Raw genomic sequence first — 27,587 nt, 5'->3', positions numbered from 1 at the left:
ATATATATATATATATACACACACACACACACATACCACAACTTCTTTATCTGCTGTGGTATGTGTGTGTGTGTGTGTGTGTGTGTATACATATATATATGTGCATGTATATATACACATTATATATATGTAATATATATGTATATATACACGTATGTGTGTGTATATATATATACACACATATACATATATATATAGGTGTGTGTGTGTGTGTGTGTATATATATATATATATATATATATATATATATATATATATATATATATATATAATGGAATATTACACAGCCATAAACAGGACCAAAGTTGGGTCATTTTTGTGATGTGAATGAACCTAGAGTCTGTTAAACAGAGTGAAGCAAGTCAGAAAGAGAAAAACAAATATCATATATTAATGCATATATATGGAATACAAAAAAAAAATGGTACTGATGAACCTATATGCAGGGCAGGAACAGACACAGACATAGAAAACAGACCTGGGGACACAGGCCAGCGAAGGAGAGGGTGGGATGAACTGAGAGAGTAGCACAGATATATATACACTACCACGTGTAAACAGACAGCTAGTGAGAAGCTGCTGTAGAGAACTCAGCTCAGGGTTCTAGAATGACCTAGAGGAGTGGGATGGGTGGGTGGAGAGACTTAGGAGGGAGGAGACGTATGTATACTTATATTTTATTCACTTTGTTGTACAGTACACATCAACACAACACTGTAAATCAATTACACTCCAATTAAAATACACAAAAGGGAGAATACTGTCTTATTTGACGTCATCTGGAAATGTGTGTGTTACAGCACTCAAAATTTTCACTGCTCTGCACATGTCCACAAACGATCATATAATCACTATGAGTATATTTTAGGTTTATAAATAAATTACAGCAAGCAGACTAATTCACAAATACAGAATCTGTAAATAATGAGGATCAACTGTACATATTAAAAGTACGTCTACAGATAGATTGCTTAAAAAAACTGTGTTTCATCAAGTATTTTTTAAATATTGTAAGAATGTTTAACTGATATCATGCAGTCATTCAGATTTGCACAGACTGAAGTAAAATTATCAGATTAATACAAAAAGGAAAATACACAATCAGGACATACATTTACAATGGTTTTCTGCTTTTTTGTTTTGTTTTGTTGCCTGCACTGTGCAGCATGTGGAATCTGTGTTCCCTCATGAGGGATCAAACCCAAGCCCTTAGCAGTGAGAGTATAGAGACCTAACCCACTGGAACGGCTAGGGAATTTCCTACAGTGATTTTATAACTCATACATGCTGTAAATTCCAGGCAATGTTAAAATTTTAAGGGGAGGCAATTCATACTACTTTACATCACAGCAATTATCTTGTAGGTATTTAACTCAAAAATTCATTAATCAAAATGCTGAGTTTAACCTAAGAGCAAAAACAGTTTTCTACCAGGAATGAGTCTCATGACAATATTTACTATTCTGGTAACCTCAGCTGGATCTATGATGACAGTGCTTCCTCAGAGCTCAAAAACAGACTCTTGGCCTTTTGCCACAAAGCTTGTGACTAAAGAAAAGAAACTAATCCAGTAATGTAAGATACAGCTCAAAGTACAAGGGCAATGATTCAATGCTGGGTAATATCACAAAATGTGAATGTCAAAAAAAAGGTGGGGGGGCAGGATTCTTTTTGGCGATAAGCAAAAAGAATTGTTCAAAACATATAACAAACCCAGTCCAAAGTCAACGAAACATTGAATTAAACCATATTCATGCTCATTTGACAGCACATATAAACTGAAACAATACAGAGAAGATTAGCAAGGCTACCTGCCCAAGATGACATACAAATTCATGAAACATTCCACATTTTTAAAAAAACATACAATAAAAAATCATGTTGATACTATCCAAAGCAATCTACACATTTAATGCAACCCCTAACAAAATTCCAATCACATTTTTTCACAAAAATAGAAGAGACAATCCTAAAACTTGTATGGAACCACATAAAACCCTGAATAGTCAAAGCAATCTTGAGAAAGAAGAACAGAAGTGAAAGCAACATGCTCCCTGGTTTAAAACCATGTTACAAAGCTATAATACTCAAACAGTATACTAGTGGAATAAAAACATAAATAAATCAGTGGAACAGACAGCCCAGAAATATAGCCTTGCATATATATGGTCAATTAATTTATGACAGAGGAGCCAAAAACATAACATGGAGATAGGATAGGCTCTTCAATGAATGGTTCTCTGAAAACTGGACAACCACATGTAAAAGAATGACCAGACCTTTATCTTATACCACAAACAAAAATCAATTCAAAATGGACTAAAGACTTAAACTCAAGACCTGAAATCATAAAGCCCCTAAAAGAAAACAAAAGGCGTAAAGTCCTTGACATCCATCTTGGCAATAACTGAAGATAACAAACCTTAACATGTATGTACTTAAGAGAGCACTGACATATGTAAGTTGTAAGGAAGGAGAGGGACTGGAATGAAGGCAGTCAAAAGGTACTACAAACTTCCATTTATAAGATAAATAAGAACTAAGGATATAAATGTACAAGATTAATATGATTACCACTGCTGTATGTCATATACGAAAGCTGTTATGAGTAAATCCTGAGTTCTCATCACAAGAAAAATATTTTTTAGAAAGTTCTTTAATTTTGTATCTATAGCAGATGATAATGTTCACTAAACTTGCTGTGATAATGATCTCATGATGTGTGCACATGCTTGTCACCAAGTCATGTCTGACTCTTGGCAACCCCATGGACTGCAGCCCACCAGGCTCCTCTGTCCATGGGATTTCCCAGGCAAGTATACTGGAGTCAGTTGCCATTTCCTTCTCCAGGGGATCTTCCCAACCCAAGGATCGAACCCATGACTCCTGCTTGGCAGGTGGATTCTTTACCACTAAGGCACAGCGGAAGCCATGAAACTATTAGAGGAAAATGAAGGCATAACACTCTTTGACATACATCTCAGCAATACCTTTTACAATGTCTCCTAGAGTAAGAGAAATAAAAGCAAAAATAAACAAACAGGATCTAATCAAATTCAAAAGCTTTCGCACAGCAAAAGAAACCATAAACAAAATGAAAAGATAATCCACAGGATGGGAGAGAATATCTACAACAGTGTGACCCACCTGGGATTAATCTTCAATATTTACAAACAGCTCACGTAGCTCTATGTCAAAATACAAAGTGAAAGTCAAAGTACGAGTGGCTCAGTTGTGTCCAACTCTTGCAACACCGTGGACTACACAGTCCATGGAATTCTCCAGGCCAGAATACTGGAGTGGGTAGCCTATCCCTTCTCCAGGGGATCTTCCCAACCCAGGGATCAAACCCAGGTCTCCCACATTGCAGGTGGATTCTTTACATGCTGAGCCACAAGGGAAGCCCAAGAATACTGGAGTGGGTAGCCTATCCCTTCTCCAGTGGATTCTTTCCAACCCAGGAACTGAACTGGGTCTCCTGCTTTGCACGTGGATTCTTTACCAACCGAACTATCAGGGAAGCCCTATGTAAAACAAACAAACAATCCAATCAAAAAATAGGCAGAAGACCTAAAATAGCCATTTCTCCAAAGAAGTCATACAGATGGCCAAGAATTGTAAGAAAAGATGCTCAACACTGCTAATTATAGAGAAATGCAAATGAAAACTACAATCAGGTATCATCTCAAACCAACCAGAATAGTCTACAAACAATAAATGCTGGAGATAGTGAGTAGGAAAGGGATCCCTCCTACACTTTTGGTGCAAATGTAAATTGGTGGAACCACTATGGAGAACAGTACAGAGGTTCATTAAGAAACTAAATACAGAGCTACTATATGATCCAGCAATTTCATTCCTGGGCATATATCTGGAGGAAAACATGGTTCAAAAGGATACATGGACCCCAATATTCACAGCAACGCTATTTACAATAGCCAAGATATGGAAGCAACCTAAATGTCCATCGATAGAGGAACGGATTAAGACAATGAAGTAAATACAGACAACAGAATATTACTCAGCCATTAAAATGAATGAAATAGTGCCATTTGCAATAGTATGAATGGACCTGGAGATTAACATACTAAGTGAAGTAAGTGAGACTGAGAAAGACAAATATCATATATCATATCACTTATTTGTAGAATCTTAAAAAAAAATGATACAAATGAACTCATTTATAAAACAGAAACAGACTCACAGACTTAAGAGAATGAACTTATATGCTACTGCATAGCACAGGGAACACTGCTCAATACTCTATAAAAACCTAAATGGGCAAAGAACATAAAAAAGAATATATATATAACATGTGTATATATATATAATATATATAGAACATGTATATATATAACTGAATCATTTTTCTGTTCACCTGAAATTAACAACTTTACTCCATTATAAAATAAAAAATTTTTTAAAAAAGAAAGATACATGGAAAATCTCCAAATACTTAAAAAAGATTTTAAAAATTTATTTTTTAACATAACGGTCAAAGAAGAAATCTCAAGAGAAATTTTAAGATTTCTGAATTAAACTTTCATTCAATATAACAAAACCTGTGGAATCCAGCAAAAACAGTGTTTAGAGGAAAATTTATAGCACTGAATGCATATATTAGAGAAAAAGATAATTTGAAAGCAATAATCTAAGGTTTAACTTCAGGCAACTAGAGAAAGATGAAAAACACAAAACTAAAGCAAACAGGAAAAAATAAACAAAAATCAGATTAAAAATTATTGAAATTAAAGACAAAAATCAATAGATTAAAAATCAACAAAACAAAACCTGGTTCTCTGAAATGATCAAAGGTGCTTTGAAACTTTATAAATTTCTATCCAAGATAACCAAGTAAAAGAGAGAAATGACACAAATTACTAATATTAGAAATAAAAGAGGGTCCATCACTATTAACCTATGGACATCAAAAGTATAATTAAGAAATGATATGAACAACTCTATGCTTGCAAATTTGATGATTTAGATGAACCAGACCAACTCCTTGAAAGATACAAGCTACCAAAACTCACACAAGAAGAAATAGATAACCTGAAGAGTCCTATACCTATTTTTACAATTGAATCAATAATCAATAATATCTCAGCAAGCCAGGAATAAAGAGGGAATTTCTTCAGTTTGATAGACAGTGTAAGAAACTTAACTTCATATTTAATGGTGAAAAAGTTGAAGCTTTTTCATTCAGATCTGGTATAAGGTAAGAATGAACCTTCTCATCATTGCTTTTCTACATCATACTGGAAGCCCTTGTTAATCCAGTAAGGCAAGAAAAAGAAATAAGAGGTAAACAGATTGGGACAGAAGACATAAATCTGTCTCTATTCACAGATGAGCAGAAAATTTAAAAGAAATGACAAAAATCTCCTAGAATTAATAAGCAGTTATAACAAGGCTGCATAATATAAAGTTAATATATAAAAGTCAATTGATTTCTTATGTATCATCAATGAACAGTTGAAATTTGAAATTATAAACAAGGTATCATTAATATTAACAACCAAAAAAACTGCCCTGAGATATTTATGTATAAGTTTTTAAATGTATAAGATTTACAGGAGGAAAATCATAAAACTCTGATTAAAGAAATCAAAGAACATACAAATAAAGAGCAAACTATTTCATGTTAATGGACAGGAAGTATTATTACCGATAAGATGTCAACTTTTCCCAATCTACAGTTTCAATGCAATCTCAATCAAAATCCCAGTAAGTTATTTTGTAAATATCAACAAAATGATGTGTTGGAGATTTGATAAAGTTTGGAGAGGCAAATGATCCAGAATAGTCAACACAACACTGAAGGAAAAGAACAAACGTGAGGACTCATATAATCTGATTTAAAGAATTATTATAAAGTTGCATTAATCAGGACAGTGTGGTACTGCTGAAAGAAAGACAAATAGATCAATAAAACAAAACAGAAAGCTCAAAAATAGAGCCCCTGAAATATACCTGATACCTGATAAATCAACTGATACCTGATAAAGGAATAAAAGCAATACAAAGCAAAGACAGTCTTTTCAACAAATGATGCTGGAACAAGTGGACATTCATACGCAAAAATATGCACCTAGACAAAGGCCTTATAGCTTTCACAAAAGATAAATAAATAAAAATGGATCAAAGACCTAAATTGTAAATGTGAAATCATAATACTTCTTGAGCATAACATGGCTGAAAACTTATTGATCTTATGTTTTATTTCATCATAAATTCAAAGATTCTAGAATATGGCTGAAGCAATGAGATCTCTCCTTTGAGACAGGTTTAAAAGAGGACACCACATTTACTTTCACTGTGGTTTAACACAAAGAGAGAAAAATTAAAAATATAAGAGGATCAAAGTCGAAAACAAACGAGTTCTCTTATTGTCAAATTTATTAAATATATGACTTCCTAGCCATTTCCATTAAAATATATAAATATATACACACACATACACACACACACACACACATGACATGTCTACAGTTTCACAGTAGCAATCTTGCAGTATCACAGGCTAAAACAGCCTTTTACTTCAAAATGCAGTAACTCATATTTAAACAAACAATCCAGAAGATCCTTGACCCAATAAGGTGCCATACAAGACAAGCCAATGAACAAAAGTGAGGTACATAGACTAGTGGAGATAATAAACTTTAGGTGGTACACAGATACGTGTTTTAAATTTTAATTATTATGCATTCATTTTATAGCTTACTTATCATAGCAAAGGATGCTGATTGCCCATGTAGGGTAATAATGCATAAAGTTTCATTTTTAAATACATTTATTTAGGTAGCAAAACAGGGTCAATTTAGATCTGGCAATACTATGAACATCAACTATGAATGACTTTTGAAAATCACTGATATAGGTTATATTTGGCATATATAATAGTGGTAACATCAATGTTGGGCATTCTGCTAAGTACTTTACATACATTATTTTATTCTATCTTCACAACAATCTATTCAATCATTACTAAATTGAATTCATAGATTTTATGTTAGAAAACTAAGGGTCAAAAAAAGGCTAAAAAATCCGCCCAAGGTCATCAGGGATAAAGGCAGAGCCACAGGTCTGTCTGTCAGATACTAAAGTCTTGAGTTCTTGTCCTACGTGTTATACTATTTCTCTAGTGTAAAGGAGGAAAGACTGAGAATATAAGAGGACAAAGTAAAACTGAAGTGAATCTCTTTGAGACAGAAACACATCAGTCACTTAATGTGATTCCTGACATAAGGTCATCTGCAATATGTTTCCTTGCCTTAACTACAGTGCAGTTACAGCACTTGCTTGAGCTTCAGGGACCAAGCTTTGTTGTGCCAGAAGATACTGCTAGAGAAAGGATTAAGCAACAAAGTTATATGGAACATCAAAGTTCATACTCCTTATATCCATGTATATTTTTGTATTCCATGTATCTAAGAATGTGTGATTACCGTCACTTAACCAGTCCCTACATCTAGGAACCCAAAGACAAAGCACATTTCTGCTAAAACAAGGGTCTCTTCTGGTTATATCTGCTTGTGTAGTGGTCCAGTGCTAGCAACCATACTACTGACTCCTCTCAAGTGTGCTTGAATTCCAAGCACTTTTGATATTTAATAATAAAGGAGTCAATAGCCTACTGAATTACACCCTCATTTGACTATGGGACAGAGAAGGTTAAAGAATTATATTTTATCAGAGTAAGTAAAGAAAATAAGTAAATTTTCCAGTGTACACCATGAAACAATTCTATATTATGAAAGGCTGGAGAAAAATGTACCTGAATTCATTTAGTGCATCAACTATTCGATTATATGCCAAACTCCTCTGACTGGCATCAGCTGATCTCCGGCTCATTTTCATAGCCTTGAAAGCAATCAAATAGTTAATTCTTATACTGACCATGGGTAGACAAAAAGATCAGAATATGGTTATCAGAAAGAACTTTGAAATTTTTAAAACTTTTTCAAAGATAATGTAAGTCTACATTACTTATGTAATTACACATTAATTTTTTTAATATTCAAATATATATGTAAGAGAAGGTTAGACTAGAATCATTCATGTACATCTGAAAGCTTCATAAGGTAAAAGTGACAATTTTTGTTTTCACAAACTGCTGAGAGACTCCTAATTTATAAAGAAGTAAATATTCTTTGGCTAGAATTGACCAATATTCTTCCTTAACTTTATGAAATAAATTTAACTACATTATAGATCTCAAAAGGTAGTGCAGACTTTGAAATAACTCCCACAGTGCTCAGAAACAGAATCTATAGTTTTTCATTTAAAATATAAATAAGTGATCATTTGAAAACGGCCCTAGAACATCTTATGTAGGTATTTCAATGTTTACTATAGTCTATGATTAATTAACTATAGAATAGGTTCTATTCATTTATATGAAAGTATTCACTCAGCTCTTTCAGTTTTATAAAGAAATGAGTTGTTAAACATGAACAAATATACAGCTGCAATGTGCCCTTTAGGGTGCAGAAGGAACAAAGCATTAAAACATTTAAAAAGTAACCTCTAACGAGTTCTGTACTGCTTGAATATTTCAAGTTTTATACAAAGTTTAAACACTTTTCCCTGTAACTGAAATGTCAGTTCAGCCATGGCTTAATATTCTGTGTACTGACTTTGGCAAAAACTGACTACAAAAAACACAGTAGCAAACTGAAGAAAATGTCACGAGTGTTGAACTTCTGAAAAATGAAAATGGACTTTACTCATCGCTCACTAAAAAGGTATTGCTAATGATCTATTTGTCTTTTAATAGATTTGTTGTGAATAACTAACATAGTGCCTTCTTTAGAGGCACATGATCCTCAGGCACTAATGAGTTACTGAAATGCACCCTCTGCTTTCTAGACCATTCTAATTGCTCCTGCATCTCTTGTTTCTTTTACTAGTCTCTTTCAAACATGCTGCCATAATAACCTTCTTAGAGCACAATTTGAAGACAGTCTAACAAAGTCAAAAATCCTTGCAAGCATTCTAGACTCCTTGTGATCCGGTCCACATTAACTCTGTTAGCCACACCACCTACTACTACTTTTTGTATCCTTTCCTTTCTGAATTCTGTCACAGGGATTAAGAAATTTAGTTATGTTCAATGATTCAACTTATAGGAATCTCATAAAACATAATCTGGAAAATTCACCAAGATGTTAACTGAAATGTAGCTATAGCTGAGAAAAACCAGATATGGCCTAATTAACTTAAATGGAGGGAAGCCACTAAAATATATTTAAGAACCATTTATAATGAGAAATGTACATGTTAACAAGGATGAATTTTTCAAAACAGGCACGTAATAAAAACAATATGAACACAGCACAGTCCCAATCAAGTAAAATACAATATGCATAGAAAAGGTCTGAGTAAGAGTTTCAGAAAAATGTTAATGACTTATCTTTGGGTGGCAAAGATAGCAATTTTCCCTGTTACTCTGTTATCCATTTTTCAAAGCACTGTGTTTAAAAAATTCTACAACTCCTTTAAGATGCAGTCCAAATGAAACATCTTCTCAGAAGGAAGTCATTTTTCTTCCCTATGAACTCCTAAGACACTTTGCTTTTCCTTCTTTTTTACTCTTATGTTCTATCTTATATTCACAACTTTCTTTACATCAATTTATTACATGCGCTATGAGCAGCATTTGACATAATTGATCACTCCTACCTTCTTACACCACTTTCTTCACCAGGCTTACCCCAAAAGTACTCTCTCTTGTTTTTCCTCCTACTTAAATGGGCAATCCTCAGTCTCCCTAGCTAGTTCTCAGCTCCTCCAAATTTAACTACTGAAATGCTCCACAAATCAGGATCTCCTCTCCCTCTTAATCAGCTTCTTAGATTACAATACCATCTATATACTGGTGACTGCTCAGCTTGGACCCTAAACTCTAGACTCACAATTACTTGGATGTCCAGGAGGCATCGCAAACAAACTCCTGATCTTCCTCCACCAAACCCGTTCCATTTGTAGTTTTCCCATTTTAGTTCTGCCAATTCCATCCATCTTATTGCTCAAAAGAAAAATCCCAGTCCATCGCCATGATTCTTCCTTTTACAGTTCCAACTCAGTCCATCAGCTAATCTCATTAGCTCTATTTTCAAATATACCCAGAATCCAACCATTTCTCACCAATTCCATCATGAAACTGGTTTGACTACCCATCATCTCTCACTTGAATTATATTTCAATAGCCTTGTAACTCAGAGAAGGCAATGGCAACCCACTCCAGTACTCTTGCCTGCAGAATCCCATGGATGGAGGAGCCTGGTAGGCTATAGTCCATGGAGTCACTAGAAGTCAGACACGACTGAGCGACTTTGCTTTCACTTTTCACTTTCATGCACTGGAGAAGGAAATGGCAACCCACTCCAGTGTTCTTGCCTGGAGAATCCCAGGGACAGAGGAGCCTGTTGGGCTGCCATTTATGGGGTAGCACAGAGTCGGACACAATTGACATGACTTAGCAGCAGCAGCAGCAGCAGCAACACCCTTGTAACTGATTCCAAAGCATCCAACTTTGCCCCTAGAAAATCTATTCTCCACCAGCAGTAAAAGTGATTCTCATGAATTATGTCATTTTCCTGCTCAAAACACTCCCATGGCTTCCTATCTTTCTTAAGTGTATATGCCCATGCTCGTACAATGGTATCCTGTAAGGCCCTACATGATTTAGTCCGACTTCTACCCCAGCCATTTTGGCCTCCTTACTCCTCCCTACCGATGCCCAAGCATCAGGCTTACTCCTTTGCCTCTACTTGTAAAATTCTTGTCTCAGATGGTTATACCAAATTTCCTCTGTATCTCTGGATCATATGTGACTTTATCAGGAGCACTCTTGACTATCCTATAAAAATTTGTAATCCTCCATCCAGCATTCCATAAAAACCTTTCTCTTATTTTTCTTCATAGTACTTATTACCATCTAAAATCTTACACACTCATTTATTTGCTGCCCCATGATCTAGAGAGTTGCTCTTTTTCACTCTTATCCTCAGTTGCTAGAACAGGCCTGCCACATTACAGGCCCTCAAATATTTATTTATTGAATGGATAAATGACCTTAGATCTTTTTTTAGGCAATAAGCTCCTTAAAAAGAGCTAAAGTCAATATTATGTGGCAGCCTGGATGGGAGGGGAGTTTTGGAGAATGGATACATATATGTATGGCTGAATCCCTTTGCTGTTCACCTAAAATTATCACAGCATTGTTAATCGGCTATACCCCAATACAAAATAAAAAGTTTAATAAAAAAAAAGAAGTGAAGTCTACTTTGCGTCTCCCAGGTCACTTTGTAGGGTACCTGCACAGAGTCTGTTAATTTTTCTGCCATGAATAAAGACAATGCTTAAGCAAAAGAATGAGAATAAGATTCAAAGGAAAATAAAAAATAAAAACAAACCATAAACGTGGTTATGCTTACCTGTTCTATTGCACTCTTTAATTTGTTCATGTGGCTTTCAAACAGAGGAAAATGTGAAAAAAAGAACTCATTAAATTTGTTACTTTCATCTTCATCTTTGGATAATGAAAAGATTACCCCAATTGCAATCTTCTTTTTCCTCACAATTCCTGGGTTAGGGCCACAGCTTTCATCTGACAGATTAAAGCTTTCTTCTATAGACCTTAAAAATAAATGTTTTTTTTAATTTTAAAAATATGAAAATGATTAAATTCACAATTCAATCTCCTTGGTAATTAAATGTAGGCAAGCTAAAGGTCTTGCAGTGTTTTATCAAGTAAATCTAAAAATTCGTATCAATTATGTATATCTTTGAGAAATATATTGGCTATTCCTTTATATTCATATTTTTGTAAGAAATAATAGAGTCAGATTGGAAACGTTTTTGTTCAATTATGGAAACAGTGACAGACTTAAATTTTGGGGGGCTCCAAAATCGCTGCAGATGGTGACTGTAGCCATGAAATTAAAAGACGCTTGCTCCTTGGAAGAAAAGTTATGACCAACCTAGATAGCATATTCAAAAGCAGAGACATTACTTTGCCAACAAAGGTCCATCTAGTCAAAGCTATGGTTTTTCCAGTAGTCGTGTATGGATGTGAGAGTTGGACTATAAAGAAAGTTGAGTGCTGAAGAATTGATGCTTTTGAACTGTAGTGTTGGTTTGAGTAAACTCTGGCAGTTGGTGATAGAGAGGCCTGGCATGCTGCAGCCCATGGGGTCCCAAAGAGTCAGACATAACTGAGCGACTGAACTGAACTGAACTGAAAAAAAGTAAGTAACCCCAGTGTAAAACCAACCTAAAAGAGCCTGAATTTCAAGGTTTATAGACGAGTCTAATCTCTTCACTGTTCTAGAATCTACTTCTCCCTTTTGATTCCAGAAGTAAAGTCAAAGATGAAGGAATAAAGGGAGTGAATAAAAAAGGAATCAAGCTTCATCATCTTTACTTATACTTAACACAGATTTAAAAAAAAAATTTCAAGAATGAATGAATTTGCCTGAATAGAAACATGAAAAACTAGAATCTCAAAGCATGCAATAAATGGATCAATGACCAAAACAGAAGAGTTAAAACTATAAAACCCTTAAAAGAAAATATAGGATAAAATCTTCATGACACTGGATTTGGCAGTGATTTCTTGCCTGGAAAATCCCATGGATGGAGGAGCCTGGAAGGCTACAGTCCATGGGGTCGCTGAGGGTTGGACACGACTGAGCGACTTCACTTTCACATTCTTGGATGACACCAAAAGTAAAGCAGCAAAGGAAAAAAATAAATCCGGCGACACAGAAATTAAGAACTGCCGTGTATCTAAAGTGGTTTCCCAGGTGGCTCAGTGATAAAGAATCTGCCTGCCAGTGCAGGAGATGTAGCTTCAATCCCTGGGTCAGGAAGATCTCCTGGAGGAGGGAATGGCAATCCACTCCAGTATTCTCGCCTGGGAAATCTCACGGACAGAGGAGCCTGGCGGGCTACAGTCCATAGGGTCACAGAGTCCAGGGTCAGATACGACTGACTGAACACAAACGCACGTGTACCAAAAGACGTATCAACAAAATAAAAAGGCAACCAATAGAATGGTATAAAATATTTCAAAACATGTATCTGATAAGGGATTGATATTCAGAAGTATATAAAGAACTGCTACAACAATACATCTGATTAAAAAATGAGTAAAACACCTGAACAGACATATCTCCAAAGAAAACATACACATGGCCAATAAGCATATGAAAACATCATCACTAGCTATTCAGTTCAGTTCAGTTCAGTTGCTCAGTTGTGTCCGACTCTTTGCGACCCCATGAATCGCAGCACGCCAGGCCTCCCTGTCCATCACCAACTCCCGGAGTTCACTCAGACTCACGTCCATCGAGTCAGTGATGCCATCCAGCCATCTCATCCTCTGTCGTCCCCTTCTCCTCCTGCCCCCAATCCCTCCCACCATCAGAATCTTTTCCAATGAGTCAACTCTTCACATGAGGTGGCCAAAGTACTGGAGTTTCAGCTTTAGCATCATTCCTTCCAAAGAAATCCCAGGGCTTATCTCCTTCAGAATGGACTGGTTGGAAGGGACTTTCAAGAGTCTTCTCCAACACCACAGTTCAAAAGCATCAATTCTTTGGCACTCAGCTTTCTTCACAGTCCAACTCTCACATCCATACATGACCACTGTAGGCTATGGAAAAGCCATAGCCTTGACTAGATGGACCTTTGTTGGCAAAGTAATGTCTCTGCTTTTCAATATGCTATCTAGGTTGGTCATAACTTTCCTTCACTAGCTATTAGAGAAATGCAAATGAAAATTACAATGAGTTATCATTTAACACCCCTACAGATAGTTATTAATTTTAAAAAATGGAAATTAACTACTGGTGAGGATGTGAAGAAATTAGAACTCTTATGCATTTCTAGTGGAGCGGGGGGCGGTGAGGAGGTGGGGAGGGGGAGTGAAAATTCCCTGGCAGTCCACTGGTTAGGACTTCATGCTTCCAATGAAGGGGGCACAGATTCAATCCCTAGTCAGAGAACTAAGATCCATCATGTAGCTTGGAGCAATCAAAAAAAAAAAAAAAAACCTGGCCATTTTTAGTGGGAATATAAGTAAAATGGTGGGGTGTTCTGGTGAAAACTATAGCAGTTCCTCAAAAACACAGAATTATAATACAATGCAGGAATTCCACTTCTGGGTATGTAAGGATAAAAATTTTATGATTCCACTTATATGATGTATGTAGTCAAATTTACAAAGAAAAAAATAGCATAGTAGTTGCCAGGGACTAAAGGGAGGAAGGAATGAAGGAATTACTGCCTAATGTCTACAGAGGTTCAGTTCAGTTCAGTTGCTCAGTCGTGTCCCGCTCTTTGTGACCCCATGGACTCATGCGTGGTTCAGCTGGGGGAGATAAAAAAAGTTCTAAATGTGAATGGTCATCAATGCACAACAATGTGAAGGTACTTAACACCACTGAACTACACTGATAATAATGGTTAAAATGGTATATTGTATGTTATGCATAATATAACACAATTTTTTAAAAAGTAATACACTTTAAAATTTTCCAGTTGCAAACTTTAAAAATATAAAATACAAGTCCAGACTTTTAACATACAAAACTGTGTTTAAGGAACTAGTCAATCTTGTGGTAAAATAAAAGTTCCAACTTACCATCTAGGAAATACCCCATTCTCTAAACTTGTTGTTTGGCTACGTCGCCAGCGTCGCTGGTAACTGCTGGCACAACTTCTGGTAAGTGAGGAGTTTGGAGAGGGAAATGGTGTAATAAGCAAGCTGCTGAGAGATGCTGTCAAGTCAGAATAAGAACAAGTACAATTTTTAAGTTAATAATAACTAAAAACAGGAACAAATTTCTTTTTAATAAATTTAATAACAGTGACTCAAAATTTCCATTTTGCTGAATGAAGCTCTAAAATCTCCATTAAAAAATATATATATATCATTGTTGGAGCAAGGTCCCAGAAAAAAAATCACATGATAAAAGTGATTCAGTAAGAGATCCTGATACCCTTTTGCCATCCTCACTTTTTCCCACCCCACTCTAGAAGAAAATGCTATTTTGAAATAAATCTTTATTCCTTTGGTGATGACACTGACTCCAAGCTTAGATGAACCTCTCTGCACAGGTTTATCACAGAACACCTCATACAATAAACTAAGATTATTTTTCTCGCTAATCTTTCATTAGAACCTGTGCTCTTTAAGGATGTAATCTGGGTGGGTGTTTTTTTGTTTTTTGTTTTTTTCTTAAATCCTCAGAATGTTTCAATAAAATTTCGTCAGACAAATTTTGGAAGAGTAGATATCTCAAAGAAATATGTATAACACTGGTTCAAGATATCTAAGTTTCTCTGGGCAAGAAACAATCTGACATTTTAAACCCAGTTAGGAGAAAACAGATGTAAGCAAATGTATTTTTTCTACTATGCTATTTAAACAGTCTCTTGAGAAATACTATTTTTCTGACTGAGTGTGTATTCATCCAGGCCATGCTCCATCAGGCACATTTTTACTATTAAACATGAAAAAAATTTTAATTTAAAATACTTATCTCTGCTGTTTCTACAATTCTCTTGTTAGGCTAATATCAATACCAACAAACTGTACACATAAAATTAAATGATTAAAACAAAGATTAAAAAGGAAATCAATGTCAGGTAACAGTGATCTCATAAAAACCGGATTAACACATGAACCTATCATTACCGGAGCGTGCTATGCCACTGTCTCTGTCCTCATTCAGTTCTCTTCCAGGCATGTCCATTGGGTTGCTGTGAACTGTGAATCAAGACAAAACTGTGACTTATAAAACACAGTGCTGTTCAGGTTGATGTTCCTTTTAAAATAGCAAACTAAATCATGCTCATCTCATTGCATTCCTTTATTTTTTTCAACAGCATGGCACAAACCCAACACCAAGAGCTATTATTCAGTTGAACAAGCTTTGAGATCTATGTGTAAACAATCTGTGACATAATATATAAAGAAGCAAAGGGTGACTAAAATAAGCATTTTAGAAGCACATTCAATGACATGAATATATTCACAATATACTACTACATGATAAAAAGGCAAGCTACTGACCAGTAAAGAACAATGGTTGCTGAGGCTAAGAGATTGGCATATGACGGTTAATCTACTCTTCTGCCTATATAAATGTACATTTTAAAATTCTATAATAAAAATTAAGAAAACTGAACAGTATAATCCCAATTTCTTTTTAAAACAAACAAAAACTAAGGAGGTACTTCTGGTTGACAAAATGGCTAATACATATTTTTTGCCTATTTCTCATATTTTCCAAATTTTCTATACTATTATACATTGTTTATATTTCTAAGGAAAATACATACTAATTAAAACAAGAAGTTGGATACAACTTCCTGGATACAGAAGCATGAACACAGTCTACAATCATCTAGTGATATCAATATAAACAAATACAGTCAGAGATGCCTTTTATAGAATATAATGGTGCTTGTTCATCTGAATCTTAGCTCCAAGAAAAATCATTCTTATGGAATAGTGTAGATCAGAAATTGCACAACAACAGTATTTTCTGTGATTGATGAACTATATGATACAAAAGCTACTCAGCCATGGAAACAAGATAGTATCACATTAGAAATTCAACTGGTATTTTAAGAAATAACGTTCATACTATATTTTGGTTTAGGATTCTAAAGTTAAAATCATTAATACATAATGAGGCAAGAAATGACAAACTGAAATTTCATGAAAATGTCATTTCTACTCATAACTTAGTTTCTGGAAACCTTAACAACATATTCAATAGAAAGATATTAAGTCCTTAAACTTCCTAAGCAACGTTTTCTTAACTGCACACCGTCCCCAAATGCATTTCTCTACTCTCTTGTTTCCACAGCATAACTATCAATTCTAGCCGCTGGGGCACACCAACTAGTCTACCCACACAGCACACGGCAAACCTGCAAAGAAAGAGGCGCTCCTGATCAGGCGGAGCGGACCCTGTTCAGAGAATGCCCGCCTGGGGCTGCAGAACTGTGAAAGACCTACATGGCAAAAACGTAAAATACATATGAAAGAGGGCTGTTAGAGAAGCCACGATGTGTCAGGAATAAAAGGTGAGCTAAGGCAGCACAAAAGCAGACCAACAGATATGAATGGAAATCTTTAAGTAAGAATAATTCAAGCTGACTTCCTATTTTTGAAACAGGATGGTTTCCCTCTGGCCATGGCTTATGACACCATAATAATTTCATGCCTATTAAGTCCACAAATAGTAATAAAATAAGCTTCCACTATGTAAGGTAAAAATTATTTTATAAGCTTCCACTATATAAGGTAAAAATTATATTAAATGTTCAATCCTTTCTCATCTAAAACAATATTTTTAAAGATTAAAAAAGCACAGTGATGTTATATACATAATTTGATATTTTCCAAATGAATTTATCCTTTAAAAATCAATTTTAATATTACAGAGTATTGTGTAACTAAAATTAAGAAGAAAACCACCTAAACGCTTGGCTGAAAAAGCTGACCACAACATAAAACAAAGGGCAAATAAAGAAAAGGGGTCTACTGACAAGTAAATATGAATCTGATTTTTCTAAACTAGTGCTAAATTATAAATTAATGGGAGAAACCAGAGTTCCTAGAGCAGAGGTCAGCCACTATGGAAGCAGGAAAGCCAATGCAGCCTGTCAGGGCCAGACTCCCAGGCCGCTCAAGGTAGTAGCTGCCACACACTTGACCAAGAGAAGGTAAGAGTCTGAAGACCGAGAGAGCGTAACATTACAGCCTGGAAGCAAGCACCTGAGTTACTTATTAGTTAGGGTTAATCCAGATGGCCTAAAGAGCCACCTAGGAGGTTGATCTAGGACAGAACTGACGGCTTTACTGTTTTAAAAAGTGACAAATGTATTTTTAAATTGTTAGTAGGTATTTTTCTATAACAAGAGTTTCTATAATTACAGTGAATGTGCAGCAATCCTTCCATGTTTCATTGTTCAGTTCTTCCTTCAACTTTTCCTATTTACCTTAAAACTTACCTGCTCTCTTTAATCTCATTCCTTACTCTTCCCTACTCTGAGTATATGACTTTGTCTCCTACAGTATGCATACGTATATGTGTGTATACAAGAAGAATCACCATACGGGAACTCTCGTTTTCCTACACTGCTATCTCCAGACTTAATTCTTACTCATCCCTGCCTCCTTCCTGCCTGAGCAGTAATAATAGGTAATATTATTCAAGCCTTTCTTTGTGCGAGGCCTTAGTGAAAAATCCCGAGATGTCCCTCTCTCCCTCCCTTTCAAAGCTAATTCTTCTAAATCAGCTAGACCCTTCAAAAATCTCACTTTACCAGTATCGCCTCTATTTCCAACCTCATTCTCCTTATAAACCTTCTTTTCCATCAACATTTAAATACTGTCAGAACTCTTCTCCCTTCTCCCCATATATCTAATCCTGTAGTTCAACAGTTCTTAAAATGTGGTCCAAGGACCCTCTTCGGGGACCCTGCAACCCTTTCATGGGGTTACATGTTATTACTGGTGTACTTCTCCCAACAAACTTCTCAACAACTCTTTATCCTCACTGACACAATCTTATTCTAGGTCCCCATTATGTGTCACTGGACTATTATAAGCAGTCTTCTAATATGGGTCTTTTCTCAATCCCACTGGCTCATCTGAGTCCTTTCCCAAAGCAATTAGAATATTCTTTTGCAGATACAAATCTGATCTGATCACGTTTCTATATTCTGAAAACTCCTCCGTGGTGGCCTTGAGAATGCACCACAAAGTTCTCCAGTTATAAGGATGGAAATTGGCCAAGCACCCCAGCTGCTGTGTTTTTAAATCCATTGCCAGATTTGGGCAAGGTCACATACCCCACAGCCTGCTCCTAGTCGATGACTGAACACAGCAGGTATAACAAGGTAAAGCCCATTTTAGCAAGACATGGGTCACTTCTGACAACCAAGTATAACTCAAAGACTTGTCCACAGCCTTATCAAACCTTCCCTGGACTAGTGTGGCATGCTGAAACACATCCACTCAAGCTTTTATTCCTCTCCTTCAATTAAGGTCAAACTTACACCATAATCTGAGGGCTCTCTGAACCCTTCCCTGCTTCCTCTTCTCTCACTAAATAGTAATAAATATTATTATTTATTAGTACTAAAATCTGTGCATGTTTACTCTTGTCTTGGAACCTGTTAAAAATCAGGTGGAAGACCCAAACTAACACATTCTCCCTGGCACCCAACTGCTCAAAGAATAACTTGAAACTTCTCAGTGTGGCGGCCCATAGTCTCCATCATGATCTGACTCTTGCTCATTTCTTTACTTCTTTTCACTTCCTTTAACTCATATTCACACTGTGCTCCACCCACATTGATTTATTCACATTCTTTCTACACTCATTGTATCTGTTGCACTTAGATCTATGAACATGCTATTGCTTTTTCCTGGGACATTTCTTGTCCCAACTGTCAGGCAAATTCTTCAAGTTTAAGCTCAAGCTTAAGGCTTTAAGAAAGCCTTTTCTGACTCTCTAAAACTGAACACGGTGTTCCTGCTCATTTCTAACACATCATGCTCTTAGTCTCACCCAAGAATTAACTATAGTATACTATAATTGAATACTGTATCACAGTAAATTAACTATAAATCCACTGAGGCAGGAACTGTGTTCACCACTGGTTTCTCATGGCCTAGCAGAGGTGCCTGGCATTTAATAAGTGCTTGATAAGTATTCGTTGATTAATTGAAAATTTAAAGAAAATAAGAAATGATATTCAAATATCCTTGATTCACAATTAAGAATGTACAAGAAAAAGCTGTTCATGAAAAAGTCTATGCTTTGTTAAATGTATTATTTTTGTATTCCATATTAAAACAGAAAAGCTAAGTATATCTAGCATCTATGGTGTACTACTTTACCTTTATACATGATAATGGATTTTTATTATTAAACAGCTTTTAATAAGCCCCTTTAACTTTGAAAACTGTCAAATTATTAAAAAAACACTTGTCATATTTTTACTTTATTAAAATGAATGAAATAATCGAGTTAAGCAAAAGTAGAACTTCTATTTTTCTATAAAATGCATGCTTTCTAAATCACATGCCAGACATTGTAACTAGCCCACAGTAGGTAGTTAATAAATGGTTGCTATTTGAATGAACATGAATTATTAAAAATATATAATGCTATAATGTTAGAGTTGGGAGGAAAAAAACTTTTCAACTAATATGTATAACTGATATCTATTGATTGAAATTACAAATAAAAGTTTTTACTCAACAGGGAATGAGGAAAATATTTATCCTATGCTAACTGCTGTCTACTCTGACACACTTCAGTTCTGTATGCACTGGAAATATGGTCAGAAGTAATTTAGCTGATCTTCTTAAGATACAACAAAGGACCAGATATTTTAGAAATAGTTTGTCACTTTAAAATGCTGAACTTAAATAACAAATGGCTTCCCCAGTAGCTCAGTTGGTAAAGAATCCGCCTGCAATGCAGGAGACCCTGGTTTGACCCCTGGGTTGGGAAGATCCCCTGGAGGAGGACATGGCAACCCAGTCCAGTATCCTTGCCTGATGAGTCCCATGGACAGAGGAGCCTGGCAGGCTACAGTCCACAGGGTGGTAGAGTCAGACACGACTCAGAGACTTTCACTTTCAAATAATCAAAACAAACTAACCAAACTAACAAATTACCAAATGAGCTACTATTATAATAAATCTCTTAAGAAAAACATCAAATTTTGAATATCTGCTTACAGATATTCAAGTGAATTTGTGAATTACAAGTCACAAAAACAAGCACCAGTTTACAAAAACAAGTAAACAAAATTACTTTAATATGGTTGTGGAAAAGGAAAGGGAGAAAGTATAATCCCTGTCTCCCTCAGCTGAACTATTCAAGAGAACTAGTAAGGGCTTTTTACCCCAACAAAAGCACTTTTCAAAGACGCATCGAAATTAAAAACAAAAAACAAATCAGATATTTCTTCAGCAGTTCCCTTTTTTCAGATACAAAATAAACACTAAGTTCAAATATAAGAAAATTATATTTTTCAAATAATACAAATATTATAAATACTTGCAATTTAAATCCCTTTTCCACTTCTAGTATTTGAAATCCTTTGGTGAAATTTTAACAGATCTACATTGGTAAGAACATTTTTAAAACATACAAAACCATTTTACCTATATTTCCAAGTAGTCCATTAATGACTGTATTATTATCGGCCTTTAATGTACTGTTGTCCTGATTAATGAATTCAAGACTGTCTTGAAGCCTAAGGGGAAGGAGGAAAAAAATGAATACCAAATCTATTTTATGCTCTTAATGGCAATTCTTTGTATACTTCAATAAAATTTTAAGTGTAAAACATTATATTTAAGTTTCCCTATCAGTACTATAAACTAGTCATCTAAATCAGGGGTTGGGTACAGCCTGAGGGTTAAATTAAGCCTGCTGCCTGTTTCTGTAAAGTAAATTTTATTGGAATACAGTTATACCCAAGTGTTTGTCAACAGATGAATGGATAAAAAAGATGGTCATGTTTGTGTGTGTGTGTATAGACACTGGACTAGTATTCAGTCATGAAAAAAAGAGGGAAGCCTGCCGTTTGCAACAGGCTTCAGAATGTGGAGCTAACATACAGGGAGCTATGAGGCACAACCAAAAAATTAAAATAAATACAAACTTTTAAAACTTATTTTAATTTAAAAATAAAAATCCAAACACAGAGAGCAAAGTGATGGTTACCAAGGACTGGGAGGAGTGGAAAAGGGAACATAATGGTCAAAGGGTACAAACTTTCAGTTATAAAATTAACAAGTTCTGTGTGTCAGTGTACTACTAACTAATAATACTGCATTATCAATACTGGAAAGTTGCTAACAGAGTAAATCTTAAAAAATTCTCACCACAAAAAAAAGAAATGGTAATTATGTGACGATGGCAGTGTTAGCTAAGGCTATGGTAGTAATCATTCTGCAATATGTAATTGTATCAAATCATGGTATATTTCAACAGAGCTAGGAGGTAAAATCTGGCTTCCATTAACTTTCAAACTTAAGGGATAGAAAAAAATCTGAATTTACGCTGTAGTCCTAAAAGCAGCTTATTAGCTTTCATACTTTGCAGATCTTAAACAATTCTCTTCTCCTTCCACCCATAACTACTTACGTATTGAGACTTCCACAGATGCTGCTGCCAGTCCGTGCAGTAAAAACTTTGCTGAGCATGAGCTGTGGAGGGGAACTATGAAGAAAAAGAGAGGGATAGACAGAAATCAAAACTGAAACACAAGGATCTTTTCAATTTATTATAAATAAAAATGTTTAAGTTACAGAGATGTTATAGCATAGTTATAACAGACATGAAGTAGCATTAAACCCATAAAACATCATAAACTGAGTATCTGGCAAGCTCTGAGTGGAGGCTATAAGAAATTCTCCCATCTTTAAGAAAAACCGAGTATTTTAAAATGGATTCATTAAGAAAAATCAGAAAATCCCTCACCGAATCTGATGAATTTTTAAGGTGGATCCTTTGTAGCTCATTGCTACTGAGCCAAACATCATCTCTCCAAGCATATTGGCATCAGAAGAGCACCGAGAACCCTAAACAATAAGCATAAACATTAACAAAATCATTGAACTTAAAACCTATTTCAAATGCTAATTTTTATTAAAAATTTCTCCCTGATGGCTCAGTGGAAAAGGATCTGCCTGTACTGCAGGAGACACAGGAGACCCCGGTTCAGTCCCTGGGTTAGGAAGATACCTGGAGAGGAAAATGCCAACCTACTCCAGTATTCTTGCCTGGAAAATACGCAGGGCAGAGAAGCCTGTCAGCTACAGTCCATATGGTCGCAAAGAGTTGGACACAACTGAGCACACACACACAGTTCCACAGCTCTCACTGCAGTTATTCTACACAATGTTTTAAGTTATTTGACATTGAATAAACTGCTCTGCAGCTTGATTTTCTTCATTTTACACTGTCTTACAGATCTAAGCATACTGTTACATACAGAGTCTTTTTAAGAGGTGCATAGTGTTCTGCTATATGAAAATACTAGTTTATAAGCCAGTTCCCCTTACTGACATACTGACAGGTATTTAAGTCACTTTCTGTTTTCTGCTACTACAAATAGTGCTCAAGTAAATATTCTTAACCATATAGAGTCGGACACGACTGAGCGACTGAACTGAACTGATGCATATGCAATGTTTCTCCAGGACAGATAAAAAGAAGTAGAATTCAATGAACATGCAGAACAGATTTTATCATTCCTACCATGCAAAAACAAGCAACTGCAAAAAGGGTAATTTGGACATATTCTGCATTCTTTAAAAAATACTTATGTTAAACATCAGAATGTCTTGTTTATAAAGAATTCTGTTTTAAAAATTATTTTTCAATTATTCTTTAATTGTCCTCATAGGAGTCAAAAAAATCTAAAAACTGACTCAGTCATTGGTTACTATTTAGATACTACAGCAAATACTACTAGTTACCCACCAACCCACCAAATATCTTATTTCTTATTTTCTGAAGTCCAATTTGTTTCAGGGAACCAATGTGCCCTAGTGAAAAAAACTGCATTTCAGAGCCTCCCTTAGAGATAGGTTTAGAGTTGATCTCTATATTCAAAGAGTTAAACCAATGGTTATAGTGGTAGCTTTCAGAACTAGCCATTTATATGTATCCAACACAGTCCTGGTCAATGGAATATAAGTAGAAATCACTGTAGACAGAGATGCTGTAAGAGGACCACAAGCCAACAAGTATGTACCTGTTAGCTCTAAGTAGAGAGATAAGCAAGCCTCAGTCTCTGAGGCCATCCTGAAGCCCATACATTATCATCCCTAGATGGCCTCTCTCCAGACTTGCCATATGTAGAAAATCACTGTTTCACAGGATGACCCAATGCCATTACTAACCAATACAATTATATAATAAAACAAATGATAAGGAAGAGGATCTATAACTAAGATAGCAAATAAGGATCACGTCCAAATTTCACTAAGCTATTCTACCACAGGAAACAAAAAATTAGAGGAGTTTTTAAAAATAATTAAAATATTCTTCTGAAGATAACAATAAAGTGATGAGGACCCCGATTTTACAAGTGGAAGCCAGGGAATAAATATAATGTGATTCTCTTTTACTCTTTTGCTTGTTTACTACCTGCCTTGGGTTCAAAAACCTGTATATTTACATTCTGTCATCTTTCTTAACAGCATCTTCCAATAGCAATCCATTTCATTATACATATTGTTTTTTATATTTGTTTCTATACATTCATTGACATTTTTTCTTAGTGCTGTAGTCTTAATTTTGTTTTAATAAAGGCACAAAGTTATTTAAGGAAAAAAAGTCACTTTTGATATACCTAGGTTACTAAAAGAAGCAACTCATCTATCCTTGGGATTTGGTTAAGACAAAATTTTTTTTTCCAGGCACAGAAGTTTGGGAATTAAGAACAGTTTAGAAAGAGCAGAATAATTTTTTAAATGATGAAGTGGTTTGTTTTTCTTTTAAGATCAACAATGCCAATCTTTCTTGGCAACCTAAATTGCTTCTGGATAATGACAGAAATGAGAATTTTCTCCTACAAGCTCATTTCTGTTACAACGCATCTAACCCATTTTATTTTGACTAAAAATAGTATTTCTTATATTAAGCAAGCTACACAAATTTAAATATCAAAGCATTTATACATTTTAATACAAAAGTAGAAAAGAATCCTCAGGAGGCAAAATTCAGTAAAAATAAACTGGTACCTAAACTTTATAAAACCAGGTATCAATAGCTTGCTATCAAAGGTTCTCTCTACCTGTTCTAATACATATCAAATAGTTATCATGACTGTCACTGATGTGCTATATATTTTAATGTGACATAATCTATAATTAAGGTCATAATTAAGAGAATGTTATTTTCTTTAATTTTTTTTAGAAAGATTTTTTTATTTGAAAGGTCAATTCTTTGTTAAGTACTCACTGCTGAATGCAATAATCTGTAATACCCTGTAAATCAAAGATAACGTTCTACTTACCTGAAATAACATTTTATCAAGTGTAGTGAACTATATATTATAATAATTCAATGCCTTCTTGCTAAAAAAAAAAAAAAAGCAGATTTCCAAGACCATGAACCTACTGTCAGAACATCTGGACATATGACCTGGGAATCGGCACTTAAAAAACTTTAGGAATTTTGTATGCAAAATGAGAATTACAATCACACACTGCTTCAGAGTTTCTACCATCTGGATCCATTTGCTAATACTCATATTTAACTGCATAACATTACAAAGAAAGGAAAGTTTCTACAATTGATCAAATGAGAAAACTTGCAAACTGGCATAAGTATGATGATCCTACATAGCACAGCACTATTAAGAACTTGTTAGGGTGTCATACCTAAGATGGAAGAGGAACAGAGAAGAGCAGAGAGAACGATGTAGTACCTCATAATATCTGGATTTTTATGACTCAAATCTCTTTCACATATACCATTATGGTGATGTCGTATAAGGGTTAGTTTCTATCTAGACACAATTACCTAAACAATTTAAAAATCCAGGATTCTATTTTAGTACTGCTAAATATACCTATGCTTCATTCATGCAAGCCTGAATGACACAAATAAATTCACATTAGATAACATTTGCTTAGTTTGATCTTATGTGAAATAAAACAACTTGTTGTTTAGTCGCTAAATCATAAGTTTATAGAGAAGTTCCTATGTAGTCAACTGGCTGGTTAATTCTGTATTTTAAAAGAAGAGCCACATTAATTTTCAAAAATGAAAACATATTTCATACCAAAGCTGAACTCTATTATTTTATATTTACCCTAATATTTCAGTAATTTAAAAGTACATAAAGTAAGAAATGATTCTGATGGTCTAAAAAATATGAAATGGGAAATAAAGAGGAGAAAATACCCCTAGCTACATGTGCCTGAAGCTCTCTATACTTCCCCTATCCTATCAAAGTTCATAAACTTATTTATTTAATTATCTGTCTCTCCAGCTATACTACAAGCTCCAGAAGGGTAAGGACTAGTCCCAGTTATATCCTCAGTCCCAAGGATGATACACAACACACTGTAGGTACTCAAAAACATTTGTGAATAAATAAATAAACGGCATCAGCGATCTTACCTGATACTTAGGACACTGGTCTTTCACATCTGAAGATGAAGTCATGGAACTGTCTAGAGAGGAAGAACTGTCTCCTCCAGGTTTCAGCTGGCAGCATTTCCCAAAGACTTTAACTTGAGCGTCGCTACAGAGCTTCTGAAATGGAAACATTATTCCCATTTGTATTTTAACATACGTTCCACCATATTTAAATTACAGCATAAAAATTTTTGGAAAAACCAAGGATGAAACAATGTAAAATAATATAACTATAACATTATGGTTAATTGCATTTTACTGTATTTTCTCCATAACAGTTTTCTATTCTTTGTCTCATAACTATGATAATATTTGTGGAGTTTGTTTTTTTTTTTTTTACTGTATTTTTCTCATAAAAATTATTAAACCAGGAGAACTTTTCTATATTATAATGGTCTACACAATGCTCATTGCTAGGGACTTAATTATATACTGCAGCAGTTTTCAAACTATTTGATCTCAAAAACCTCTTCATGCTCTTAAAAACTGTTTAGAATCCCAAAGGCATTTTTGTTTATGTGACAATATATTTACCAGTATTGTCCCATATTGGAAGTAAAAAGAGAAAATTTAAATATTTATAAGTTTATTTAAATATAACAATATATCCATTATAAGCTAATGTAAGTAACATATTTTTAAGGAAACAAATTTGGAAGATGTAGGAATCGTTAGAGAAATGCAAAGGAGACATATTTTAACGTATGTACATATATATGTGGGCTTCTCTGGTGGTTCAGTGGTAAAGAACCTGCCTGCCAATGCAGGAAACATGGGTTTGATCCCTGGGTCAGGAAGATCTCCTAGAAAAGGAATTGGTTAACTCACTCCAGTGTTCTTGCCTTGGAAACCCGATGGACAGAGATGCCTGAGGGCTATAGTCCATGGGGTCGCAAAGAGACAAACATGACTTAGTGACTGAGCACACACATATATATGTAAGTCTAAACTTTTGAAATAAGAATGTATCCACGTATTGGACAGTTATATTTTCAGTCAGAGCTGAGGTTAGGACCATAAGGTTGTACTGTCTAGTATGGAAAAAGAATGTATTTCAATTTTTTGCTTTATTCATTTTATTTTCCTATCCCTCCACAATAGGTTCTAGAGCTTTCAGTACTCATAACTACCAAAGTTGCAATCTACCAAGGTCCTTGATACTCCTAAAAGAACTGAAATATTAATCACAGTTACCAATTGTTTATTCTTCAAACCCAGCTGGCCTAACTTATCTACTATTGCAAACCACCATTTATCAGTCAACAAAACCGGTGGCTCAGAAGGTAAAGAATCTGCCTGCAATGCAGGAAACCTGAGTTCAATCCCTGGGTCAGGAAGATCCCTTAGAGAAGGGAATGGCAACCCACTCCAATA

General features: G+C 35.0%; 1 protein-coding gene and 1 non-coding gene across 3 annotated transcripts in view; one reads left to right on the top strand and one right to left on the bottom strand.

Moving 5' to 3' along the window:
- Positions 1–27,587, bottom strand: part of FNIP1 (folliculin interacting protein 1) — a 120,908-nt gene that overhangs the window by 33,304 nt on the left and 60,017 nt on the right. The window contains exons 3-11 of one of the 2 annotated variants that reach the window (XM_070792044.1): positions 26,196–26,330; positions 22,539–22,639; positions 22,203–22,277; positions 21,215–21,306; positions 16,954–17,037; positions 15,710–15,781; positions 14,654–14,789; positions 11,442–11,643; positions 7,778–7,863 (exon numbers count right to left, since the gene is read on the bottom strand). In XM_070792044.1, coding sequence (XP_070648145.1) covers positions 7,778–7,863; positions 11,442–11,643; positions 14,654–14,789; positions 15,710–15,781; positions 16,954–17,037; positions 21,215–21,306; positions 22,203–22,277; positions 22,539–22,639; positions 26,196–26,330 — 983 coding nt within the window. The remainder of the gene's footprint in view (positions 1–7,777; positions 7,864–11,441; positions 11,644–14,653; positions 14,790–15,709; positions 15,782–16,953; positions 17,038–21,214; positions 21,307–22,202; positions 22,278–22,538; positions 22,640–26,195; positions 26,331–27,587) is intronic. The other variant, XM_070792045.1, reaches the window with a different exon arrangement.
- Positions 1,754–1,855, top strand: LOC139184259 (U6 spliceosomal RNA). The gene has a single exon (XR_011567853.1). It is a non-coding gene; the product is annotated as a U6 spliceosomal RNA (small nuclear RNA).

Source organism: Bos indicus, chromosome 7, assembly GCF_029378745.1.
Source record: "Bos indicus isolate NIAB-ARS_2022 breed Sahiwal x Tharparkar chromosome 7, NIAB-ARS_B.indTharparkar_mat_pri_1.0, whole genome shotgun sequence".
NCBI lineage: Eukaryota > Metazoa > Chordata > Mammalia > Artiodactyla > Bovidae > Bos > Bos indicus.
This window is presented reverse-complemented; position numbering and strand designations above follow the sequence as displayed.